At 37.0% G+C, this 25,624-nt stretch overlaps 1 protein-coding gene across 21 annotated transcripts; it reads right to left on the reverse strand.

The window, feature by feature from the left end:
• Window positions 1–1,620: 1,620 nt before the first annotated feature.
• LOC103709816 (uncharacterized) lies at window positions 1,621–24,274 on the reverse strand. Of its 21 annotated transcripts, XM_088717584.1 has the most exons (19): window positions 23,696–24,274; window positions 20,822–21,279; window positions 10,157–10,356; window positions 9,794–9,904; window positions 6,905–7,219; window positions 5,873–6,031; window positions 5,646–5,795; window positions 5,295–5,492; window positions 5,011–5,193; window positions 4,727–4,909; window positions 4,445–4,627; window positions 4,301–4,339; window positions 4,157–4,204; window positions 3,875–4,060; window positions 3,695–3,765; window positions 3,400–3,570; window positions 3,240–3,275; window positions 2,098–3,093; window positions 1,621–1,928 (listed from the first exon to the last, which is right to left on the reverse strand). In XM_088717584.1, exons 1-15 carry the CDS (start codon window positions 24,021–24,023, stop codon window positions 3,729–3,731), a joined length of 2,778 nt encoding a protein of 925 aa, XP_088573710.1. In that variant the 5' UTR covers window positions 24,024–24,274; the 3' UTR covers window positions 1,621–1,928; window positions 2,098–3,093; window positions 3,240–3,275; window positions 3,400–3,570; window positions 3,695–3,728. The 21 variants fall into 21 exon arrangements, with proteins under 21 accessions (XP_088573710.1, XP_088573698.1, XP_088573706.1 ...); XM_088717572.1 differs by having other exon boundaries at window positions 1,621–3,093; window positions 3,380–3,570; window positions 3,730–3,765; window positions 9,794–9,943; XM_088717580.1 differs by having other exon boundaries at window positions 1,621–3,093; window positions 3,380–3,570; window positions 9,794–9,943.
• Window positions 24,275–25,624: the final 1,350 nt, after the last annotated feature.

Here is a 25,624-nt window from a genome sequence, read left to right on the forward strand (position 1 = left end):
GTATGCTAATTCAACCAACAATTCGGTGAGTTCATAGTTGTGCTTAAGCATCAGATTAATCTACTTCAGATGAACAATGGTTCAGTAATTATTTCGCACAATCTAAAGATTTTGATCATTCCAGTTACAACCATACCAAAACTTTATTAGAAAAATCTACCTCCACTGAGCTATTGAATTGATTGAGAATAGCGTGAAAAATATGAAATATAACATCGTGAGCAGAGTCTCTAATACAACATCACCCTGCCCTTTTCGTTTCCTATTTGAGCTAGTCTAGCAATTGCTTCAGCGTCTTTCAGATTCCAGATGGACCAAATAGTTTAAGGTCTCCCTGGTATGATTACAATTTTTGGTTTTGGTTAAAAACTAAAATACAAATATCAAGACGAAAAAAATGTTTCATAGAACCTTTTTTTTTTTTTTTACTTTTAGAATACTCGTTTGGTGTTTGGTTTTTGTTTCTGAAAGTAAAGTTTCTACGAAATACTATTTGCTCTAAAGTTGTGGATTTGAAAATTAAGCTGAGAAAATATTTTTGCTATGATAAATGACAATAAAAAATATTTCACTGTATTATACAGTAAAATATAAAAATAATATTATAAACTATTATATTATTATTATATAGTATAATATTATTTTTTATTAAATATTATTATACTATTTAAAATTGTTTTTGGAGATTTAGCAAGTGATGTCTACCTCCTCAAAAGCTTTGCTGAAGGAGACTAAAAGCTTTGGAGCATCCCACCTACCATCCTACTCTATGCACAGAGTCTCCTTTTCTTAAGTGTCATGAGCTACATTTGGACCTCACTTTAGCATATCTAATGTGAGTTTTCAGGAATTTTGTCAAATGCTAATCCGATCCATCATCTTTGATGAGCTGGAAAAGTTATATTTCAAATTGAACACACCCCCCTCTCCCAAAAAAAAAAACAAAAACAAAAACAATTTTCTTCGGAATCAATACGGGCTTTATATATATTTTAGGCCATTGACAAGCAATAGAAATGTCCTATGTGATCTACATGACATATAAAGCACTTGCGTCAATAAAACAGAAGAGCATGATGAATGAGTCTAATCCCTAGAGTAGGTTAAGGAGAAAAGTGCATAATGACTAAACACAGCAATATCATGTGACACATTATATTTCAATATTCCAATCGGAGGAGGACTTGATATAAAGGTTCAATTTAATGGATATTTTTTATATCCGAACAATCTCTTTATGTATTTTTTAACTTATTTAGTTGACAGATTCATTCTCATCTTTACTTCTCTAAACCAGTATCAAATTTTCCACGTTAAACCATTTTTTCAGATATTCATGTTGCTATAGTTAATGATCTGTTTGAATGTCACTATAAAAGTTTCACAACCCATTTCTTTTGCAGAATCAAGAAATAGTAAAATGTATTTCGAGTCACATCAAACTTTTTTTCCTTTTGGGTTAACATGCCAGACGATTGATTTTACTTCATTGATTTTCATGAGTTTACTGTTTCAAGTCAAAGAATTTTCAAATATAAAGTGTTGAAAAAGATAAGTGCCGCAAAAGATATGTCAAATAAGCAGGGGGGAAAACAAAAGGACAGATAAAAACAACGAAAATTTGTGTCAATCATTTTTCTTTTCTTTTCTTGCATTTTCCTTTGTAAAGCAACGAGACAGGAAAGTCGTTAACATTGCAAGCTCTCAGAAATTCCTTTTTGTCTTCACCTTTTCTCAGCAGTTTCTTAGCAAACCGCGAACCTTCTAATATCTTAGATCAATCGTGTATTCCTTCGCATTGCCACTGTGGTTCTATCTATTTGAGCTCCATATGCACCTCTAGTCACCATCAAATATCCACTATTAGGCTGACAGCCGCTGGATTGCATTAAGAAAGTGCATCATCAAGAGCCCTCCAAAACCCTTGGCTGCATACAGTAACCAGGAAATATCAGTTTAAATGCAGACAAACATTATCTGAGAGGAAAATGAACCTGGCAAACTAATTATGAGCATGAAGCAACTGACTCTCTAGCATTAGCAAAATGATCAGAAGAACAGTGCATTACATCAATAGACCAGGAGGAAATGCTCTACCTAGCCCCTGTTTGTAAAGACAAAAAGCTTGTGTATTTCTACACAGCATTCAACCAGAAAAAGGGCAACGACAACTCTCATCAATGGTGCATCAATTAAATACATGATGTTGGCACTGCAACAACAGTTGTTGGACCTGCAAAAAACTGATTGTTTCAAAATCCAAATGCATGTCCACAGCGCAGTTTTCAAAACTCACAGTACTGAGATTCAGTCTCGTCATCCTTCACCATTCCATCTGTTGATTCATGTCATTGCCTAATGCCTAATGTTTACAAATCCTTCTGTTCCAAGTTCATAGAATTAAGTAATCTCAGATTCCAATTTGCAAAGAAATTGGCATGACTCCCATCCTTCGTGCATCTTCTCATTTACTTGTTCATGGCAAGAAATCCTTTTCCTTGATTAGCAGGGTTCCATGGACCCGCCTCCATCACAACAACCCACGACAGTCTGCAGTCTCAGAAGCTGAATTGTTTAGAAGCTCCAGAGCTTTATGGCAGTCAGCTGACTGGAAATTTTCATCCATGCCATGAATCACCTCGAGCCATTTTTTTGTCTTCATTTTCGCAATGCCATTAATCTCAAAATGGTCCCCAGCATTCTGCGCTACAATTTGGTTATCCAAGCATTCTCGTCTTCTTTTCGCCTTGTTAAGCGACATGGGAACAAGTAATGCATCATACTCTCCAGCTCTAGTATCTTCTTCACAATGAATTTCTTTTTCTGTGTTCAATTGGGGAACTTCATTAGTGTTTGTTTCACCCTCAGGAGCACCAGTTCCTATGACATCAAGCATTCCATGTTCCAGCTGACACACTACCCTGTTAGCCTCTGGTAGTTCACTAAAAATAGGCTTTTCGAGAATCACATTTGCTGACCCTTTCTCCATTGAAATGATATTGTTTCCTTTTATGATACTATCTGTCAAAGAAAGTTCTTCTAGAGATCTCTCTTCTTGCCCTAACACTCGGGTAGCTTGTTCTGGAATTCATGCTGTAAAATCAAGCAAAACAAATGGACAGAAAAGTAGGTAGCCGGTAATTGCAAATACATAGAAATTTGAATTTTCTTCCATTATACTGATCAAAGGAAAGATAAAAATCTACAGACAATCAAGAAAGAATTTGAAGCTGACTTACTTAGAGTGCACCCTTTCATTACTAGCCACAGTTCCTCTGTGTTCGAGGATGTAATAGTTGCAAGACATATATTAAGTTAGAAAGTTTACCAACAAACACTCTAAAACTAAGAAACACATTGTAAAGCTAAGAAATAATACCTTAATATTTGGTTTCTTACCCTCTTGGCACTCCTAATTCCAACAGCTGGAGACCCTAACCTTGAAATAAGTGAACTGTTGCTAATATTTTCAGCATCAGGATAATTCACCACACTATCTGTTACTTTATTTTCTGTCGGACATCTCTTTCAGCACTAGACTTCTTGGATGGCATCAGCAGTGGACCATCGCTACCACATGAACATGGAAAAGGAAAAGTTAAGCAGCTTGCATGTAAGTACTTCCTTTTATAAGTCATTGAAAACAAGAAAAGAATGGATTAAGTGAAATTAGTCAAAGATTTAGCTTTTGTACCATAAGAAGATGAGTAGCACTCAAGTTAAACTTACTAGGAGGCCACCTTTTGAGCCTCAGCTTCGGGTCCTCTGTGCATCAAAGGTCAAGGTTGTCCAACAAAATTAATCAGTGAATTTTGAGGGCAATATATTTTGGTATGTAAAACAAAATGAAGTGTCTTAAACTGTAATGCCTTACCTTAAGGTTTTCTTCCTTGTCCTTTTAATGTTCCCACTTTCAGCATTATTAGAATTTACAACGGGTACAAGAGATGCATCAGCAGGAATGGTATCAGCATAAGAATTTATCACTGTGTCAACTGTTGTTCTATTTTCTTCATGAAACCTTCTGGATTTAGCTTTAGATTTATTGTGTTGATTACAACTGTATTATTGCAAATAAACACCAAAAAAAGGATAATGTGTTGGGATATTATATTACAGTGCACAGCTAAAAGCAAAGTCTCTTAGTCCATAATACCTCAATGTTCTCTGAGCTGTCCTTTTATTGCCCCCACACTCGGCAGTACTAAAATTTACATTAGGCACAGCAGATAAGCCAGCAGGAACTATATCACCAGTAGAATTTACCATAGCATCTGTCTCTAGATTTAGTTTAACAAACCTTCTTGATTTAACTCTTGACTGACTGGGTTGATTATCACTGGAGCATTGGAAGTGAAATACAAAAACAAGAAAAAAAAAGAAAATCTTAAAGACGCTATATTTCAGCAGAGAGCAGAAAGTGAAGTGTGTTAAATCATAATACCTTGATGTTCTTTTGCCAGTTCTCTTAATGCTCCCATTTTCAGCAGTATTAGAATTTGCACTAGGTACAAGAGATAAGTCAGCAGGAGCTGTTTCAGTAGAAGAATTAACCATGCCATCAGCCATTATATTTTTTTTACAAGATTCTCTAGATTTGACCATTGAATTATTGCGTTGATCACCACTGTAGGCAGCATAGAACACCATATGGAAAGTAATGTTAAGGAAATTGAAATACAAAGCAAGCAGGAAAACAACTAGGCAAGTTTGTAAATTCATCAACCTTAGCATCTTCTTCCTTGTCCTCTTAATTCTCCCACTTTCAGCAGTAGTAGTACTTACAATATGTACAGGAGATTCGTCAGAAGGAACTTTATCGGCAGAAGAATTTACCATTCCATCTGCTGTAACATGTTCTTTAACAGATCTGCTTGATGTAGCTCTCAACTTCTTAGGTTGATCATCACTGCAAAACCAGCCAAATAAAACACCAGGTAATCAGAAAAAAGAAGTTCAAAGCAAAACTCTAATGAGCAGAAAGAAGTGAAAATTCTTGATTCAAGACACCTTGATTTTTTCTTCCTTGACCTCTTACTGCTCCCTCCACCAGCAGTATTAGAATTGATGCCACAAACAAGAGCTGAGTCAGCAGGAACCGCATTGGTAGAAATATTTATCACACCATCTGCTGTAGAAGTCTCGTTAAAAGATCTCTTGGACTTAACCCTAGACTTCTTGGGTTGATTATCACTGTAATATTGGAAAAGAGAAACATGAAAAAAAATCAAAATCCAGAAGTTGATCCCCAAAAACAAACATATAGGGGTAAGCAAGGAAACTTAATGTAATACCTCGATCTTTTCTTTCTAGGTCTCGTACCATCATCATTTTCAGCCTCCAAAAAATTTACAAGTGGCGTGAAGTCATTGGGACCAATTGTCGGCCGTTCACTCTCCCGATCCACAAAATTGGATATAAGAACAGTTCTCTTCATCTTCCTAGCAGCTTGTAGTAATGGTACTTCATGAGGAAGTAAAACCTTCCATCTCCTGCATCCCCAAAACAGAAATTATTAGTGTGCAGTCTGGAACCAACATATGTCTCTGAGAATCACATAGCACAACAGTTAAAATGCAGAACATGACTGAGGCTTCTAGTTGTCCTGAAAAGGTTTAAGTGATGGTATTTCATGATTCTTTTACCTTCTACACTGGCTATCAGTACGTGGAGGCACACAAGTTGCAACCTTCGACCAACAATATCCATGTTCAGCTATTGCTGCCAATAGCTTGGCATCTTCTTCTTCAGTCCATGCTTTCAGATTCAAAGATGGATCTAGACAATTAAGCCACCTGTCACCAGAAAAGAGCACTTCATGATCATAGATAATGTCAGAATAAATAATGTCACAAGGCAACTCTAAAATTACCTTTCTCTGCATTGAACCTGTGTCCGACCAGGGGCAAACTGAGCTATCTTATTCCAATTTTTGGCCCCAAAAAGCATTACTGCTACTTTCAGATGCTTGTCCTCATCCACAGACCACCTCCCCACCTTTCTCCTATCAGGGTTCAGGGATTTTCTCCACCTGCACTTAATGGGATCGTAGAATTCATTTTGGTAATGCCCACAAATACATCAGAAACACAACATTAAGAAAACCGAAAAATATTGAGCCTAAATAGTTCAATAATGGACTCAAAATTAGATAACTCCATGCATGGAATGCCGTACCGGCCCGTACCGGCCGGTACGTACCGGTCCGGCCGTGGACCGGTACCGAAACGGATAAAAAACCGGTATTTCCCGGTTTTTTATCGGAACCGGCCGGTACGGGTGCGTACCGGCCGGTTCGGGCCCGTACCGGCCGGTTCGGGCCCGTACCGGCCGGTTCGGGCCCGTACCGGCCGGTTCGGGCCCGTACCGGCCGGTTCGGGCCCGTACCGGCCGGTACCGGCCTCGTACCGGTGCGAACCGGCCGGTTCGCACTGGTACGATTTTTTTTTTTTTAGAACCACAGCGCCGCGCGCTGTGGTTTTTGAAACCACCGCGTACCGGCCGGTACGGGACCGGTACCGGCCGGTACGGGACCGGTACCAGCCGGTACGTACCGGACCGGACGGCCACCGGTACGCCGACCGGTACCGGTACGGCGGACCTTGACTCCATGAGAATCTTGCATCAAGAATCGTACTGAAAATGATCGCAGTTGACTTTATGGAGAAAAGGTGTTTTCTAGTACATGAATAAACCACAATAAGGCATGCATATGATATGAGATGACCTTCAAGTAAATGGTTCTATAAATCTATTGAATGAAAAACATAATGCTGTATTGCTTAGAATAAACATCAACAAGGTGAATGGTATTGTGTGATGCATGTAGCAAATAATAAGAATATGAAAAGAAAACTTTTGAAAAAAAATCATAAATGAAATAGTATATGAGACAGATACTTGCCTATTAGAACATTGAGGACCTGTGCGGCCTTCTAGATTAGAAGCCACAAGCTGCCAGTTATTATCACCAAAACTTTCTACAGCTGCACGAAGTTTAGCATCTTCATCTTCTGTCCAATCCTTGTTCAGAATATGAGGATTAAGACTCCGTTGGTAACGTGCCAGGCACTGAAAGGGAGTTCTATTTGATCCCAATGCAATTGAAATATCAATCCAATTATAAACCCCACTTTCCTGGACAATAAATAGAAGCTTCTTATCCTCCAGTATGGTCCATGGGTTGTGATTAACCATTGGGTCTTCACAGTTCAACCACCTGAATGGCAAATGGATGGAAAAGGAGAAAACACTTAATTGGTTAACAGCTTTAAGAAAGGTAAGAAAATTAAAAAAAAGAGGAAATTTTCATGTAAGGTAGAAAAGGATGTAAATGTTATATAGCTAGGCATCAGAACAATTTTTAGTTTCAGACTGAAAGAACACTAGAGGCAAATATGTTATACAGACAATGACTGGTGGAAATCAAAATTTTAAGAGACTCTTCTTTGCTTCATGTAACAACCTGCAACCATTCTGATTCACAGGACCAATAACAACAGCTAATTGGGTGATGAAGAGCTTGCTAGTTTATGCAATGCTTTGCTTACTCTTAACAAAAGGGGCACAAAGCTGTTTAGTTGGTCATTTTCCAGAGCAAAACTACCTACTTTCTTGGATTCCACAAATATCAGGATGATGGATACATTTTCACTTTTCCATTAAGACAAAATAAAGGTTCACCTACAAAGACAAATCGGCCAACACTTCAGAACTTGTACCGAAAGCTGCAGGATAATCCAAAATGATTGGGAGAACAAAAGCGATCATAACAAAAGGCACCTGTAAAAACAATTAATAATTAGATCAAAGATTTTACTCAACCATGGGGCATGCAAGCCCATGACTGGGACAGGTAGACATGCACCATCTCGGAAAGAGGGGGGAGGGGGGGTTTGGGGGGAAGAGGACTTGAGAGACCTTATGCTTGGAGCATGAAACTGCATTAACCCATGTCAAACCAGCACTCGTTCGTATGGGGCAGACTGCTCAATATGGAGTAGCTCAACCAGTACAGACCTAGATCCAGGTGTTGGTATTGGCTCTAGACAGTACATGCCAGCTAGCATGGGCTTGCGACTGAAACTAAGGTTTAGCTAACTATTTGACAAGTGTAAGAACTGAGAACCGCATGGTCTAGAATTATATAGAGTGCAGGTCACTGTATTTACATAACTAACAAGAATTCAAGTGTCAATGCTGATGGGTGTGCAGGCCACAGGCCAAAATGGCATCTGCCATCCTATGTCACGTCTTTCCATACCAACACATGATAAGCCTTGCCAAAACACAATGTATATATAAGCATATATACATGTTCATACATACGTATGCATATATGTATGTATGCATCTATATATATTTTTTCAAGGTACGCGGTACCGACCGAACCGACGTACCGGTAGAGACCGGTACCGATTGGAACCGGTACTGAACCGGTTCAGAAAAAAAAAAATGTGCGGACGCCTGCACGGATGCGTTATGCCACAAAGTGGCATTAAAAGCCCACGCGGGCTGCCCCGTTTGGGCTCGCTATCCCGTGCGGCAAGCCCGCACGGCGAACCGCGCGCTGCGCGTGGATACGCAATTCGCACCACGTGGAATGCGCGCGAGCACGAGTCGGGGACGCATTTTCCCACTCGAGCCCGCGCGCGGGGGGGACGCATTTCCCCACGCGAGCCCGCGCCCCCGCGCGCGGGCATGCTGCCCCGGCCTCTCTTTTTTTTTTCTTTTCTTTTTTTTCTCTTCTCCTCTTCTTCTTCCCGAGCCGTTCTCTTTTCTTCCCCTCTCTCCTCCTCTCTTTCCCCCCTTTTCCCGCGAGCAAGGGAGGTCTTCTTCCCCGCGAGGTGCTCGGGAGGAAGAAAGAGGCTCGGTAGTCTTCTTTCCTGCAAGAGAGGTCTTCTTCCCCCCTTCGACAGGTAGTTTTCTCCTCTTTCTCTTCTTCTTCCTCTTCTTCTTCCCCCTTCGACAGGTAGTCTTCTCCTCTTTCTCTTCTTCTTCTTCTTTCCCGCAAAAGAGGACTTCTTCCCTCCTTCAATAGAGGCCCGTCGTACTGATACCGATCGGCATACTGGTGGCGGCCCGAACCGGTACGTACCGATCCCGTACTAGTACGACAGTCGTACCAACCAATTTTCCAATGAAAAGCTTCCAGCACCGAATCCCACGTTGATTCGGTACCGGCCTCAGCCCAGACCGGCCGGTGCAGGCCGGTACGGTATACCCTGCTCTTAACCCAATCCACGCCTCGGTACCAGGTGCCGCACTGGTATCTTACTAGTTCGATACAGTACAGTTGGTACAATACAGTATGCACTTTAACCATTTTTCTCATTTTTTATCTCAGTACGCATCGATACAAACCTCAGTACAGGACGGTATAGAGCCCATACAGATCCAAACTTGAGTTTAGTACCGATTTTCACCCAGTATAGTACATCCCATACCAGGCGGTATGAGGCGGTATAGCAGACCCTACCCTTAACCAACCCAAAAAACAACAACCACCCACACATCTAATGTCATTGTGGTGGATCAAACTCATTTTTGGAGAAGAGTCCAACTCTCCACCCATCTTCAAAAGTTGCAAATCAAGAATTTGATTAACATCTTAGTGTTTGATGTGTATCCAACGTGCCAATACATACTTGAGCTAGACATAAGTGTCCATGTAACATATATAAAAAATAATATATTTCATGTCTAGAAAGAAGAATATAGAGATGATGCAAAAATAATTTAAATAAACTATTATAAAAAGTCAATAGCTATCTAGTTACATCCGAATTCATACCTTGCTTCACACTCTGCACCAAAATGGCCTGTGATATACATAGAAGCCAGCCGATCCCAATTGACTAATGGTAAGAAAGATCTTATTTTTTCTGGTGTGATGTCAAGATCACTGCTTGATAGTGCAGACATTAAATTTGAATCTATATCACTGCAAAAGTTTAAATATATATATATATATATATATTTTTACATATATATATAGTTAAAAATGTCAAGCAATATAAACTTACAATCAAATCCAAATTGAAATTTTTCATAGCTCACTCAAGCAATAAACTAATTTTGCTGACAGGCCTTCTGCCAGCTTTCAGGTCATGTGATCAGTAATAAAAGAAATATAAACCTAAGCATTCTCACATACCTCTCACAATTCATCGAATTCAAAATAAGCATCTCTTGATATTGTTGCTTTATACCCTTCGCAAGTTTCTCCTTTTCCATGTTTGACCATTTTTGTTTTCTAAGTGAGAATGGGAAAGTCTTAAGTACCGTCTTATATTTGGATACATGGGAGTTCTCAGCTGGGCCAAAAAATAAGGCAGGAACCTTTTTATAACTGGCCTGAAACAAATCAAATCCTGTCAGTTGATGCAAGTGTATTTCATCAACTTCTAAATAAGGCAATCTCAAACCTTAAGAAAAAATGAAAGCACTAAAAACCAGCACAGCGAGCCTGTAGAATGGTGCCATGACATTCTGGGCAAACATGCAAGGATATGTAACCATCTACCTGAGATATTCGCTGCTCATGTGGCTACAACCAAGACATCTACAACTGCAGATGAGATTATTGCAGCAATTCCAGATGCATGCAAAGGATAATTTACAATTATAACAGTAGAAAATATTGTACATAATATACACACACACCGCATTTGTTGCATGTTTTTACAGTTTTTCAAAAAATCTGACAAGAACCAATGACCAGGGCATCTATTATGTGCTAGAATCAAAATGCATGAACATCAAAAGGTCCAATTCATCTACAAGGATGAACACATTAACAATTAAAGTTTTCCAGCCATCTCATGCAGTTGTGCATTGGTGAGTAGAGCACTTGGTCCTTACCTCAAGGTTCATAAACAAATCTGGAGCCTCATCTTACAAGAGTTATTACAAATTATACAAGGGAAAAAGATCCAAAATAGTATTAATATCCTCAAAAAGATCATGAGAAAAGATGTCCAAATAAAATAAAGAATACACAATCTAACAGAAGGTACAGACTTTTTTTCTTTCTGTGTGCGCTTTAATCTTTTTCTCTTTTTTTTCCTTTACTTTTCTTGTCAAGGAGGTCAGTTCTACTACCTGATCTTTCCCCATAAAATTTTTAATCTGTCATAAGGCAAAAGTGAGGCACCAATTTGTAGATGAATGTCAAGTAAAGACTCATAAAGGACAAGCACCTAAAGTTCTCCTCTAAAAAGGAAACCATTTCAATATGGATTGAAAAAAATACTTCCCAGTATTAATTACCTAGAGTGAATTTGCAAACTTATAATTGTTTCTACTACACTTCCCACCAAACAGAATGCTCCAGTAAATTCCCAAGCTTTCTTCAGACTTAAAGGAAGCAAATAATGGCAAAGATCACAATAATAACCAAAACCTCACAAAAATTATGACACTATATCTGACATACTCATCCTCCAATCAGCAGAGAGATCACCTTTGCCTCCCCCAATCTATCAGTATATCTTGGTCCGTGCTTGCAAATGATACACTTTCTTATTTGTTGCAGATGTCGTCGGTTTCCTTTCCAAGAAGAAATACTGCATGTGGCTATAGTTTCCATCGCTAAAAGGTAAAAATTTCATGCCATTGTTAAACATGGCAACATATGTAAAAGCAAAGATCAGTATTGTCACTGCAGAACTCTTCAAATTTCTCTGATCAAAGCATCAGAGAGGCAAAGCACCAATAGGATTTTGTACCATACATAGAACTCCCTACATGACAATGTCAAAAAATTGGTGATCCTAAGTAATCATTCATCATACTGTATAATCTTGTCAGTTTTGGTACTTCAACCAGAAGCATCCGTTATTAACCTAAAAAGTAAACCTCCAAACATTCTTTGCATATATCAGTCTACTGCCTCAGGAATATACATTTGACCCCAGATTTCTCATAATGATGCTCCAACTATTCATAATTACTAAAAACAATGCATTGCTTTAACCAATTAAAGAGATTTAGACGTCAAGTTGTGGCAATCATCAAATGGCTGGATATTAGAACAGAAACTGTAAATTCCATAGATATCCTGAATCTCAGCCAAGATTTATATGTCAATATTTATAATAAAGTTTCAGCAGTCATCAATGACTGAATATTAAAACAGAAAACGCAAATTTTATAGATATCCTCAATCAGTTGTAATCAAATCAAATCCAGTTTTTCCATTTCCCCTGTTTGCTTTCCATCAATTCATAGCAGTTCAAGATCTCACTGATTTAAATCTCAGAGTTTATTTTGCCTTTTTGCTTACAATTAATCAGTTTACAGCCTTGCACAAAATAAAGTCTAGTAGTCTACTAACCAACATCAGAACAAGGTCATCAGGCCTCCAATGTCATATAGCATGCAGCAATTACAGAGTAAAAGTTGCAGCTTCAAAACAAAGAAAACAACAAATGAGTACGATTAAATGAACAATGACAAACAGCTAGAATAAATTACACCAAATGACATATTAAAGGTTACAAGCATCATAGAATCTTACATGGCTCACAAGGCCTACAATGAGAACAGAATAAATTACAACCAATGACATATTAAAGGTTACAGCTTCACAGAATCTAACATGATTTACGATGCCTACAATGACAAATAGCTAGAATAAATTACACCAAATGACATATTAAATGTTGCAGATTCACAGAATATAACATGACTCATGAGGCCTTATTTGTGCTCCTTCTCCCTAATTGTTAACATAAAACAAAGAAATTAAAAGAAGTTGCTTGAGAAACTATAAAAAGGAAATAGAGACCAGAAAAGCAAGGAAAGTTATAGCTGAAAAAGAACAAAATAAATATTTAGATCAAGAAAGATCAGTTCTTCCTGAGTTTTCGAACATAATTATCAGTTGCTGAGGGTGCTGTGCCAGATCAGAACATCAATGCACCAATCAGCAGTAATAGTAGTGTTTGCATGAATTGCCTCGAGACTATTGTACGTTCTTTCCAGATATCCAGGGTTTCTTATTTAACAAAACGATCACATAACTGTTTAAAGGATAGGTCATCTCCCTGAGGGAATGAGCCAATTCTCAAAAGCAGATACATATATGAACACACAGAAGTGAACTCTTGGACTTGTACTAAATAAGGAGTCCAGATGTCTTTGCTCATCAGCAGATAAAGCACTCGAAAACATCTAAACTGTTTTGCTCTTAATTCCATTGACTATAACGCTCATTTCCTTCATGCTAAAAGGCTTTTAATCACACTGCTTGCACACTAACATGCAATGAACTGTTGCTTTTTACATTCATCATTTTCTCACTAGCCAATACTTACAAGCAAATACAAAAGACCCCTCCCAGGGATCCATCACTTTCTCATATTAGTGGTTGATGTAAAAGATCCCCTCACGCCTTTGATTGGCTAAATAGTATTGAAAAATCTCTATATTCCATTAAATAGCTTGATTTTTAATTTTGTACATGAACATCTACATTAAATGTCCATCCACTTCGACTGAAATCCACGTCCCCATATTTAATCCACATATCCTTGTCATTAACCCACATCCATTTGAAATAAGAATTTTCATCCTCAGAATAATCATGAATCTTGAGGAGAACATGTACACAAGTCTAGAAAGTTCTGGAATATTGGACTTATAACCAAAAGGGTTGTGACACTGTGTTTTATGTTAAATCAGATGGTTTAGACCTAAAACAATCCATGAAAGTAGACCTAGTTAATTTGATGATGAAAACAGGAAAATCTGTTGATTGAGATTTGCAAAGCAAAAAAGACAAGCATATGTCTGACGATCCTAATGCCACTGAATTTTTCGATCAGAAATCCATAAAATGTCAAATGAATCAATATTATAATGAGATGAGAAATAACCTCACACACACAGGCCAACAATAACAACAATGAGGAAAAGAAAATGAAACAAACCACACCAACAAAGACTAGGAACAGGATAAAAGAAAAGCAAATGATCCTAAAGATACTTGATCTTAGGGCTGCTAATAGATCAGATTAACTAAGAATCCAAAGCAAGCAGATGCTATATAAATTAGCTTGAACAAAATTTGAAATAGAGCAAGCAGTGTCAATATCTAAGGACTTAAGCCCTTCGCTAAACAAGGAAAAGTCCGGGATCGATATGATTAGGTCCGTAGCAGCTTGGTATCGTGAAACCTTTCAGTTTGTAATATGGTGAAGTAACCCAGTCGATGTGTCCTGTCTTACTTAGTACATAACAATTTAGAAATTGAAACTGAAGCTTCAAAGTCCATTGTCCAGTGGAACCAAATGAATGTAGAGTTCAAACCATGCTCGGCCCCCAATCAAATCAACCTATTTGGACCCTAGAGTTTGAAAAGGAATAATAAAAAGCAAGCCATGCTCAGTTATATTCACGGCAATCCAAGGTCCTGGGAGGGAGTGCATTGGGGACAAAACCAACTTTTGGCAATTCTTTTATACAAAGTGGCTGCCTTAAGACTCAAGCCCGTGCCCCTGCACTTGTCATCCCAAGCCCTTATCATTGCACCAAGCAATGGCCCCTTATGAAGACTAAGAAGGATAATGTAGAAAAATTCATTTTCCAATTTATATAGAATAAATATAATGAACAATCATTTGGATGTGTTTAGGACTAGGAATACTAGAAACCAGTCAAAAGAGAAGACCTGAAAAAATCTAAATAAATGTTTTGGGAAAGAACTACAGAAGACTCCTGAAATGCTCAATTGGCAATGAAGATTGCTAGAGGCTAAGCTATTATTAACAGAAAGGACACTAAAAAGGTTTCTTCAAAAAATAAATTAAGAAAGAAAAACATGTAAATTGTTAAAACTACTCAGGTTTAGGCAATCATTTAGCTTGGCAAATCATATATATAGTCAACACATATCTGCTTTTTTACTTTCAATTCTAAATTGTTCTTTTGGAAATAATGTTCTGCCGTAAACCCAGTTAATATTGACACAATTATGGTTTTCAGATATTAATAGTTAAAGTACCATTTCTTTCACGTGCTTAACCCCATTTCAGATGTAGCAAAAGCTGATAAGAATAGATCATGTTAAGCTTTATATGTGACATTGCCCAACCTCGACCGTAAGATCCTTCACTAAGAACAAAACAAAACAAACTTACTCGTAAATTAATTCTACATTTGAGTTTTAATAATAAAATTTTCATTTGTACATTGATATTCATATTCACTGGCACATAAACATTAAATATATGATATCTTAACATGTAATATCTTTACTTAATCCAAAGAACCAAATTCCGAACCAATGTAACGTCTCATTTGACAATATGTGAATTTTCATCGGGAAACAACTTTACTTTTTCTTTCATTTTTTTCGATTATTATCTTTCATTTCATTAAAAATCGATCCTATAAAGCAAGTCGAGTGCTGCATACACTTCAGAAAGCACTATAATAGAACAGAACAGCCAGCATCCCTTACTCTCAAATAAAATGGAACTCCTACTTAAAAGAAAAAAGAAACCTTTAGGGAGATGTGGAAACCAAACAATGGAACAAAACAATAATAGCTCTTGGAATACAAACTTCGACAAGATAAAGTACGCCAATGGGAGGATGCCATAGCATGAAGAATGTATGATTACAGGCAAGTATGTTAGCCTAAAGGAATATAATTTCAGCCCTGACCTACTAGCAAGGTGCCTAAGAATCAAGCAAGCTCTAAGGCCTGAACAGGCCAAGTCCCTATTACTAGTACTGCACACAGGTGATGAACATGATTTATTCAAGACAAAGGAACATTTAATGATGGCTGTGATTCCACATATCATGATTATTTATAGAAGATATAAATATACTCCTCATTTTAGTTATTATTTGTTTCATCTGTTATTCATATATTAAAGAGTTCATTTTTTTATTTTAAAAAAAGGAGTTCACCAAAAAGTGAAGTGAGATGCACAGCCTCACCCATCTCTAAGTGAAACTCATGCCCTCACATCAAAATCCAGCAGCCATGCTGGATGTTTGCTTTGTCTAGAGATATATGGCACGCACCTTGAAAGTGCTAGAATTGACCGATGTCTTTTGAGCCTAGTTATGCAAGTAAACTCAATAACAGTCCCAGCGAAAATAATGTCAAATCCTGGCAAAAGAGGTTTTAAAGAAAATACTAACTGGAAGCATGAATATGAATCTTGGAATCGACATGCCTCATGATGATGGGTAAGTCAAGGTAATTAAGAACAGTTGGTTGATTAAAAATATATTATTAATTAATTTGATCAAAAACAGTGCTCATACAGTTACACAGAGCATTTAGCAATTGTTGTAGATGCATGAATTCCGTGCTTATGCAGACTAAGATACGGTGGTTTTCTCTAGGCCCTACACATAAAAGAAATAGGTTTTGGATATCCATGATCTATGCCCTAATGACTTATATTGAACCCATGAAGAACATGTGAAAGGCTTGAAGGAGACAGTTTTTGGATGCTAACAAACTTTGAAGAATCTGTGCATTTGCCTTTCATGTTGATGCGACCTAAAACCAGTTTAAGTTGTTAAAAAATCCTCTAATTTTCATTAAAAAACCAGCAGGTGAAACAGATTGAAGCTTTGCAATGACACTAATATATGAACAAGTTCTGATACACGAATCAATGAAAAATAATAAATAGTTTGACCAAAATAATGTTAATGTACTGTCCTTATGTACACATGTAATACCATATAATTTGATTAAATTCACAAAGTGTTGGTGCCAAACATAGGTGGCCATGACATGGCAATCTAATCATATTCCCATTAGAAGATACATTCTTGAAAAGTAGGGAGGTTTACACGTTATGTAAGAGGGAAAATGAATCAAAAATTTTATACAATAGCCTACAATCCAAAATGTACTTAGCTTCTACTTTATAACAATTCCTCAAATAATGAATGGTCAAAGCTCTTTGAACCAGTTTAAAATGATGGCCATATAATTTTCAAATAATAGGTACTGAAAATTTCTAATAAAATATTTTTTTTGTTTCTGATGGTATTTGCAAGAGCTATGAGTCAGGTGTTTTTTATCCCAGACAACCGTAATATCGTAATGGAATTGCAATCCATTAGGTGCATAGGTTGTTTGCAACTTAGAGATGAACATAGCTATCTACATCTAAAGTTACCATCTTCCATGTTCATCTTGACTCTCTCAAGATTTAGAAGATTTTTGGAGGGTTGCCCCTCGGTTGCATGAGCTTAAACCATGCGCAATAAGGGATATCTCTCTACTTGCCAATTGGCCTAATAGGTTTCATGGCAAGCCCCTGTTATAGAATAATTTTGTTTCCCAGAGGGTTGAGGTCAAGCTCATAGTCAGTTAATCTGCTCTTTCAAAAAGCCTTCTCAACTTCAGGTTGCACTCCATAATAGAGCCATGATGGGAAAGACTAGGATCATGATGATGACGATGCGCACAGCTCTAACATCATACATGTTGGTATACACGATTTGCTTTACTTTGTGAATGACTAGATTCATCTTTTTTGGGTAAACCACAACAAGATTCTACACCACCCTCTCTTCATGCAGGGACCTCCACCCAATTTTCACCTAAAATGTTAAGTTAATTGGCTCCAAGCATCTGAGGCCCAGACCCCCTTCCAACTTAGGCTCACATACCAAGTCCACGAAATTAGACTCAACATTCCACTCTAAAAGGCATCTCCTCTAGATTCTGTTGATGTCTTTTTCAAAAGATTTCCCCCAAAAAAGAGAAAACATCTCTCAAGAGTCAAGACTAATTATCCCTGACTATTTAGCCCCACTGCCAAATGTGCTCTTCCTATGGCCATTCCAGGCCTTTTTTGGCCAGTTAACAATAGCATTTCGGGCCGGGTGGCTTTGCCTCCCTCTTCATCAAAAAAAAACAATAGCATTTCAAGGGCTACCGGTAAATTTGTTTTTAAGCTTAAGAGAATGCTTAGGAAAATTCCCTTATTTAAGTTGCAATTTCATAGCCTTTTATTTTCACTGAATATGGTTCGGTCAGGTCTTGAATAGTCAAGAATTTTCCTATATTTTTTACAAGAAAGAAAAAGAATGAAATTTCCTTTGATCTTGATCTTTGTGGAGAGAACAAGACGCTATGTGGATCTACACAAACCTCCTGCTAACATCCATAATGATTTGCTTTTGGTAATAGACAAACATTACCATATGAATATTCAAATGCATGGTGGATATCAACACTCCAATTAATTTCTCCCTTTGCTTTAGAATAAATATGTTTTCATACCTTCTCCTTAAAATGAAAGTGGATATTCCAGCACAGCAATAACTTATTCTGATTCTACATATTGATCATTTTGAACTAAATCAAACTTTTGGTGAAATGTTCCCCTTATGAATAATATCCCGAGGCTCAATAGTTACAGATAAGTCTATTAAACATAGAAAAGCAGGATACATCTAGGATAAACCAAATCCTCATTGAATTTCATTTGTTCCATTAGAAGGAGCTCATACATGTTCGGTAGTATAATCTATGAATACTCCACCAGTATGAAAAGTTCTTAATATTAGCCGAGTCCATGGTTCCAACAATTGTTGACCCGCAATAATAGCTAATCTCCCAATTCGACCAGTCGCCATGAGTGGGACTCTAACCATAATATAATTGACAAATCTAAGATGCATTCTTGCAAGTAAAGGGGTTCGAATATACATTGGTTGTCCCTAAATTATGGATCAATTGACAACTTCAATCCCAATATCTTGATTGCGAGTGGCAATGCTTTGTAGACCCATATATATTGTATGCTCCACCATTATTAGATACATTCTTTTTTTTTGTAATCCGCTACACAGGAATAGATTTTTTCAACTTTTCTTTTTAATTTATAAATAAGAGCCGCCCAACCATGTTGATTGAATGTCTGAGTACTCAAAGCCTCTCATGAGTCTGAATGCAAGGTCAATCCTTCCCACAAACTTCTAAATTGATTTTCCATTAGCCTAGTCTATTCAATCTAACTCCCAACAGAGTCAGTAGACACTATTTTAGTATTTTACATTTTGGTAAAACCAATACATAAATCCATGTAAAGTTATTATCAGTAACAAGTTCGCAATCCCATGCATATACAAATCCATAATTACATATCTATGCATACATGTAGAATATTGATTGAATGAGATCATGATGTTAACAAAAAATGGACAAGAATGCCCCTATATCTTATAATAGCATAGAATACTACATACAAAAGCCTCCTTTTCCCACAATGCACTCTTAGGCTTTTCTGGTTGTTAATAAAGAGAGAGAAAAGAAGTCAGACTCGAATCCTTTTTTCCCATTGTTTGTCAATGAAAGGAAAATTCAATGCGAGAAAAATAAGAAAATAACAGTCAATTTTTCTCTAAGAGGCCACAAAAATTTCTTTTCCAAGTCGTGGTTATCCTCAAAGACAATAGCACAAATGCCAAAATTTCTCTAAGAAGACATTTTTTTTCCCACGTTGGGGTTATCCTCAAAGAAAAAAAGCACAAAGTGAAGTGTACCAAAATAGCTCAAACATATCTTAACCGCTCTGAAAATACTTAGCAAAATCAAGCATGACGAACTTCTCATTTTTATTTCTTCTTTAATTAGTTTCGCAAAGTTACCATACCTTAGCCACTCTAAAAATATGTAGCAAAATCAAGCATGACAATCTTCTCATTTTTTATTTCTTCCTTAATTAGTTTCACAAAGTTATCATAGTTTAAACAAATAGAGCCTCTATGCAACGATTATATTGCTTCGCTTCTCGTGAGAATTAATGCACCAAACAAAACATCAAAAATGAGTAATCAGACAAACAGATAGGTGGGTGGGCAAGCGGGCAAGCAGGCAAACAAATAAAAATTCATAAACCATCAATAAGGATTAAAGACCAACTATAATACATTACATATTAGGAGCATTCTCTATTTGTGTTTATGCAAGTATATCATTTGTTGTTTGCATGTGTATATGTTTGTACACATGCCCAAACATGTGCATGTGCATGCAAATAGACACACATCCACAACACATTTGTTTACATCAACAAAAATAGATACACCTTAAGTACATCTTAAGACATATTAATGTATGCATGCACATATGCAAGTGAAAAAGGTATATATAAACACATATATACATCCATATATATAATGTATGTATGTAGGTTTGTGTGTGTGTATATATACATATATACATATATATAATGTATGTATGTATGTATGTATGATGAATATATATGTGTATATGTGTATGTATGTATGTATATATGTGTGTGTGTGTGTATGTATGTGTGTGTGTGTGTATGTATGTGTGTGTGTGTGTGTGTGTGTGTGTGTATATATATATGTATGTGTGTGTGTGTATATATATGTGTGTGTGTGTGTATATATATATGTGTGTGTGTGTGTGTGTGTGTATGTATGTGTGTGTGTGTGTGTATATATATATGTGTGTGTGTGTGTGTGTGTGTGTGTGTGTATGTGTGTGTTTGTGTGTGTATATATATATATGTATGTGTGTATGTATGTATGTATCTATATATACAGACATATATATACACACACACACATAACACATTTGTTTACATCAACAGAAATAGATACACCTTAAGTACATCTTAAAGACATATTGATGTATGCATGCACATATGCGAATGAAAAAGGAACAATAAACATTTTTAGTTTGCTGCATGAAAAAATGCTTGTATTAGCTTCAAAAAAGCACAATGCGACACAAAGAAATTCTTCACCATAACAAGAAAGGAATCAAAGTTAAAAGCATAAAGGTGAGGATGTTAACCTTGGAATCTTTAATGGTCCTTGGCTTTTGCATTGAAATTAGCCTGACACGAGGATCCTTTTTCTGACTTAATATGCGCCCTGCTTTCCTTTTGCAGGCAACCTGAAAGTCCATAAGACATTTAAGGCGTTCTTTCAGTTCCTTATTTTCTTCAATCTTTGCTTCAATTTCTATCAGCTTCCTCCTAATAAACTTCTGGCATGACCTGTTCTTCTTGAGGGCATCAACAAAGAACTTCGCAGACTTTGGGAACTGATATTTCATGAAACCCCCAAAATTCACATTGCTCGCTTCATCCTCAGCACGTTCAGTGAAACCAGAAGCAAGAAGCTCTTCGCTCGGTGCCATGTTTTTTCCATTGTTGGGCAATATATTACGAGTTTCTTGCCCATATGTCATATCAGCGACAACTATCTCAGTATCTTGTATGAAGTTTTGAGATTTCCTTCCAGCGGCATCTGCAAGAATTAATAATTTAATGATAAATAAAACCTTCCAAGAAGTTGACAACTGTACATACAAGGAAACCCATATCAAAAATCAATATAAGTTTAAAACACATGAAATTTCTAACTAAACAAGGATATGAATGACGTAACTGGTTAGAGCTGAAAAGGTATCGACTGTTAAAACTAGAAGTTATCGAATGTCTCGGCAATAATACAAAATCCTGTTTTCGTAGAATAAAGGTCTCAGAGTCTCAATTGAACTAAGACTTAGAAACCCTAGGATCATTTAAGATATTGAGGTTTCTACGTGCATGAGATACAATATAGATCAAATTTATGGTCCACAAATATTGAGACTAGAAGTTCAGAAATTCTGCTATGGAAAACATCTGTAAAGATCCCCTCTAGGCTTAAGTGACTAGACTTTCCATCTATCTTTTACAAAAAAGAAACCATATATATTTGAATCCCTATAATATGGTGCTAAGAGGCTTATAAATGTGGCCACACTTCTAAACAATACAGCACAAAATTCATCTCTCTTCTTCTCCTAATGGTCATCACAACACATCCAGTTTCTTTGTCATTTGTCCTTTTGTTTGTTCAAACCTCCTCCAAAAATCTTTCAAACGCCAAACAAACCTTGGTTACATGATCCCTAATTTTCTTCTTAGGGTCCTAAATAATTACTCCCACTCTATTTCATCCAAAATTCCAGTTAAAAAAAAAATTACAAATATACCAGAAATTTCCAACAACCAGTAGGTATATTACAAACCCTCTGAGATGCTTAATTAAACATTAAACTTTAATAAAATATCTATTTCCTTAAATAAAGGACAGAAAAATGTAGCAAATTGAACACTTCGTGAATTAAAGTACCATAGACACCCAGAGCTCTTTCTGCAAGACCATGGTTGTTATACTTTGTGTGTTTGGGAAGAGAAAAAACAAGAAAGATTTTCAATGCCTAGTTCAATCTGATGAATAGTTTGAAGCTTTGATGCTAGTGCTACCATGTTGCCTAAGGGGTAACGCAAACCACTTAGGTGCTATTTGCTGGAAGTCATTTTCATGGCAGTAATTTATGTTTTGACAAAATATGTCCAACTTTATCTTTCATGATCAATGTGGTGGTATTGAAGTTGAAAACTAACACTATTATCATGCTCCCTTGTTATACTGCATCAGGTTCAGGTTTATTTTAATCTTTTAAGTCAGTGGATTGTCCAATAGAGTGACTAGGATAAGAAAGGTCAAATAAACTGAGAAAAACTATATGGACTAGGCTGTTGCCACATAAATTAACAGTAATAGATGCTTGTGATGCATATACGGAGAGAAGCATTATCATTTTAAGAGTTGACTTCTATATGGAGAAAAAAAATAGTAAATAACGGTCTCTTGAAAATGGAAAATGCTTGCAGATTTGGAGATCATGGTAATTAGAATCTATGATCTCATTGAGGTATGTAAATCACATAAATGGATCAAAATAAACATAAAGTTAGGATCAATGTCCATTTTGATGTTACATCAAATGCTGTGCTGACAGCGGAGTGAATATAGTATTTTCCAATTTGATTGCACCACATAAAATGGTTGTTTGTTGTATTTTTTTCCAGTTAATGTTTCACTAAAAGTTCAACATAATCCTTCCTGCATGAGCTTGCCCCATAAAATTCTTAATTATTCAAATATATGGAGGGAGGTACTCAACCGGTATAGCACAAGCACCAACTTTTTAAACAGTTTATCTTTTTCCACCTTATTCTAGAAAGATATATTTGTGGGAAGACTAGTAAAACTCTTAGAGTAATAGGAGATTTAGAATTCATTTTTCACAATGCTACTCTAAGAATTTTCAGGAAGCATCAGATATGCTGCACCTTTAAAACTCGGTAATAGAATCAAATGGAATTGTAAAATCTGAATAGAGATCATGTTATTCAATATAGTTACATGCATATATTGAGGCTAACATAATCTAGCTTTCCATAAAGATTTCCAATGAATATACATTATGTCATTCCATATATTTATTGATAAGATCTGACCCAGTGACACCCCATTCCTACCCTATAAACATAATTTGCTCTTATTTGCAGTAGGCCCCTATCACCAGATAACTAAGTCCAGCAACTCCGCATGATTAAACCTTGTAGTTTGCCGTTTTCTTTTTCTATAATTCTGAACTATATTTCAAATGTATAAGTCATCGAACATAAAGGAAGTAGAACGTCATGTCTTATTCGTGTTACCAGTAAACCTTTCGATTTTTTTTTTTAAGATGCTTTCTTTGATATAACCATTATTACATATTTTCACTTTTCTTGAAATTTCCAGGGCTTCAAGTCTGAAACTAGACAATCAAGAAAACTGATAGACTAAAACAGCCAAGAAAATTGGACATTCCATTGCTTACCGCTCTCATACTGAGTGAACCTCTTCTGGATGGCACGTAGGGTTTCAAAATCATCTTCCTCATCAGAATCGGGAGGCGGGAGAGAGATGAGGGGTTTGATGAAGGGCAGGGAATCGGCATCCGAGGAGGGATCATAGAACCGCTCCTGGAGGCGGCGGAGGAGATCGACGTCGTCAGTGTCGCTGCTCTCCCCGCAGGAATCGGAGCCGGAGTCGTCGACGGCGACGGGGTCGGCACCGGTCAGCATGCAGGCCCTCCTCGGGGCTTCCATGTCCTCGTCGAAGGCCTCATCAAGATCGCTCCCGGCGGAAGAGGAGGAGGACGCCATGGAAGGAGAGGAGGAGAGGGAATTAGCGTTAGGGTTGGGGTTCCGAAGGAGATGGAGTTCTTTGACGGCCGGAGACTGGAGGAATAAGCCGCCGTCTAAGCCTTAGGAGGCACCGGCTATATACATGGCAAGGCGCGGCAACCGAACGTGAACCGCAAATGGCAAAGGGGAATCGATAAAGGAATTGGGAGAGGGATTCGTCCGGTTGGAGGAACTAGGAAAGGAAGGATTTTGGAAATTGAATCCGGTCCAAATTTGCAATCAAAAACCTAATCCTGTTTAAGAACTGGGTTACGCTCAGTCCAGTCCGGTCCAGGCATATCAACTCGGTTCAAGTACGTTGAGGCCCGTACTCTACCCAACAATCATTGGATTTACGAACCTGGTTTAATTTTGGGTTTGAGCAGGTTTGGCTCCCTTCGTGCCCTAATGATCGATCTTTAGAATATAATAAATATTTCAATAAAAACACGAGTAAAAAATATGTGTAAAAAATTATGCATTATATGTCAAGTAATTTGTGTAGTTTGAATTGGATTAAATTATGAAGTTAGTCGAATTGGTAAAGCCCTAACATGTTATGTGATCCAAATAGAGTGGGTTTGAATCGATAATATTCTTACTCAATTTAGTTACTCTTTAACACCTAACTTATAGGTAACCTAGATATTAAAATATAGCCCTAGGACAGGCCTAAGCACTTTACTAAATTCCCACGTAAATTTTAAATATAATTAAAAAACAAATTTGGTTCAAGATAAAAAAGTTCACATTTAAAAAAAACTTATGGAACTTTGTTGGACATATTTTACATATATAGGAGAGCTAATTTATGTCTAGTTTTGATCAAAGCAAGTGGTCTTGATGGACACTATCAACTTTATATCTAAGCTTTCATAGAATGGACAAAACCCACAATCATCAAAATACCTTTCTAGATTATGATGTTAGTTTTGGTGGGATTTCAAGACTGAGGACTCTAAATATATAGACCATGAACTGAAAACTTACAAGAGGAGACCAATAAGATAAATCTAAACCAAGATTTTCCTACAAATCTATCTGAAACTACATAATCGATCAAATAATATAGCAATTGGGCTAAAAATCATCTCAATCACATCTCTAGCTCGAAGTCAGAGCCTCAAATCCTATCTTTTTCATCTAGTATGTTGGACATCTCTCCCTACATAAAAAACAAATACTAGGGTTAGATAGTATAAGAGAAAAATTTCAACAAAGATGGAGTGAGAGTTTGGGAATTTACCGAATAGAGAGAATGACCAAAAAAAAATGGAAGAAAGAGAAAGAGGGAAAAACTTGGGGCCGACCGATTTAGGAGAGAAAAGCAAGGGACAATGGGGTGGTGAGGAAGAGAGAGAGAAGGGTTTGCTAGAAGAAAGAGATGATGGTGGTGGTCTCAATAGTGAAATTGTTGGCAATGTGGTGGCACGAGAGAGAGAAAGAAAGAAGAGGAGCAAAGAGTAAAAGAGGGGTTGTGTGTGAGGGAAGGGGCAAACACGAAAGTGTTCACAAAGTAAGAAAAAATGATTAGAGGTTTAGGTCTTACTTAGACTCTCTCTAACTTCGGGGCAATAATT

This window comes from Phoenix dactylifera, chromosome 1 (genome assembly GCF_051530095.1).
Source record: "Phoenix dactylifera cultivar Ajwa chromosome 1, Ajwa_hap1_PhDact_Kaust_v1.1, whole genome shotgun sequence".
NCBI classification, from domain to species: Eukaryota; Viridiplantae; Streptophyta; class Magnoliopsida; order Arecales; family Arecaceae; genus Phoenix; species Phoenix dactylifera.

Bases quoted from the DNA above. Each gene is read 5' to 3' on its own strand.
- LOC103709816 (XM_088717505.1), bottom strand. From the start codon at position 24,023: ATGGCGTCCTCCTCCTCTTCCGCCGGGAGCGATCTTGATGAGGCCTTC. The intron at 4,910-5,010 runs GTGTCTTGAATC...CTGGTTTTGCAG, and splicing joins TCAAGGAAGAAAAAATCAAG to TGATGATCAACCTAAGAAGT. The intron at 3,766-3,874 runs GTAAGGCATTAC...TTTGATGCACAG, and splicing joins ACAAGGAAGAAAACCTTAAG to AGGACCCGAAGCTGAGGCTC.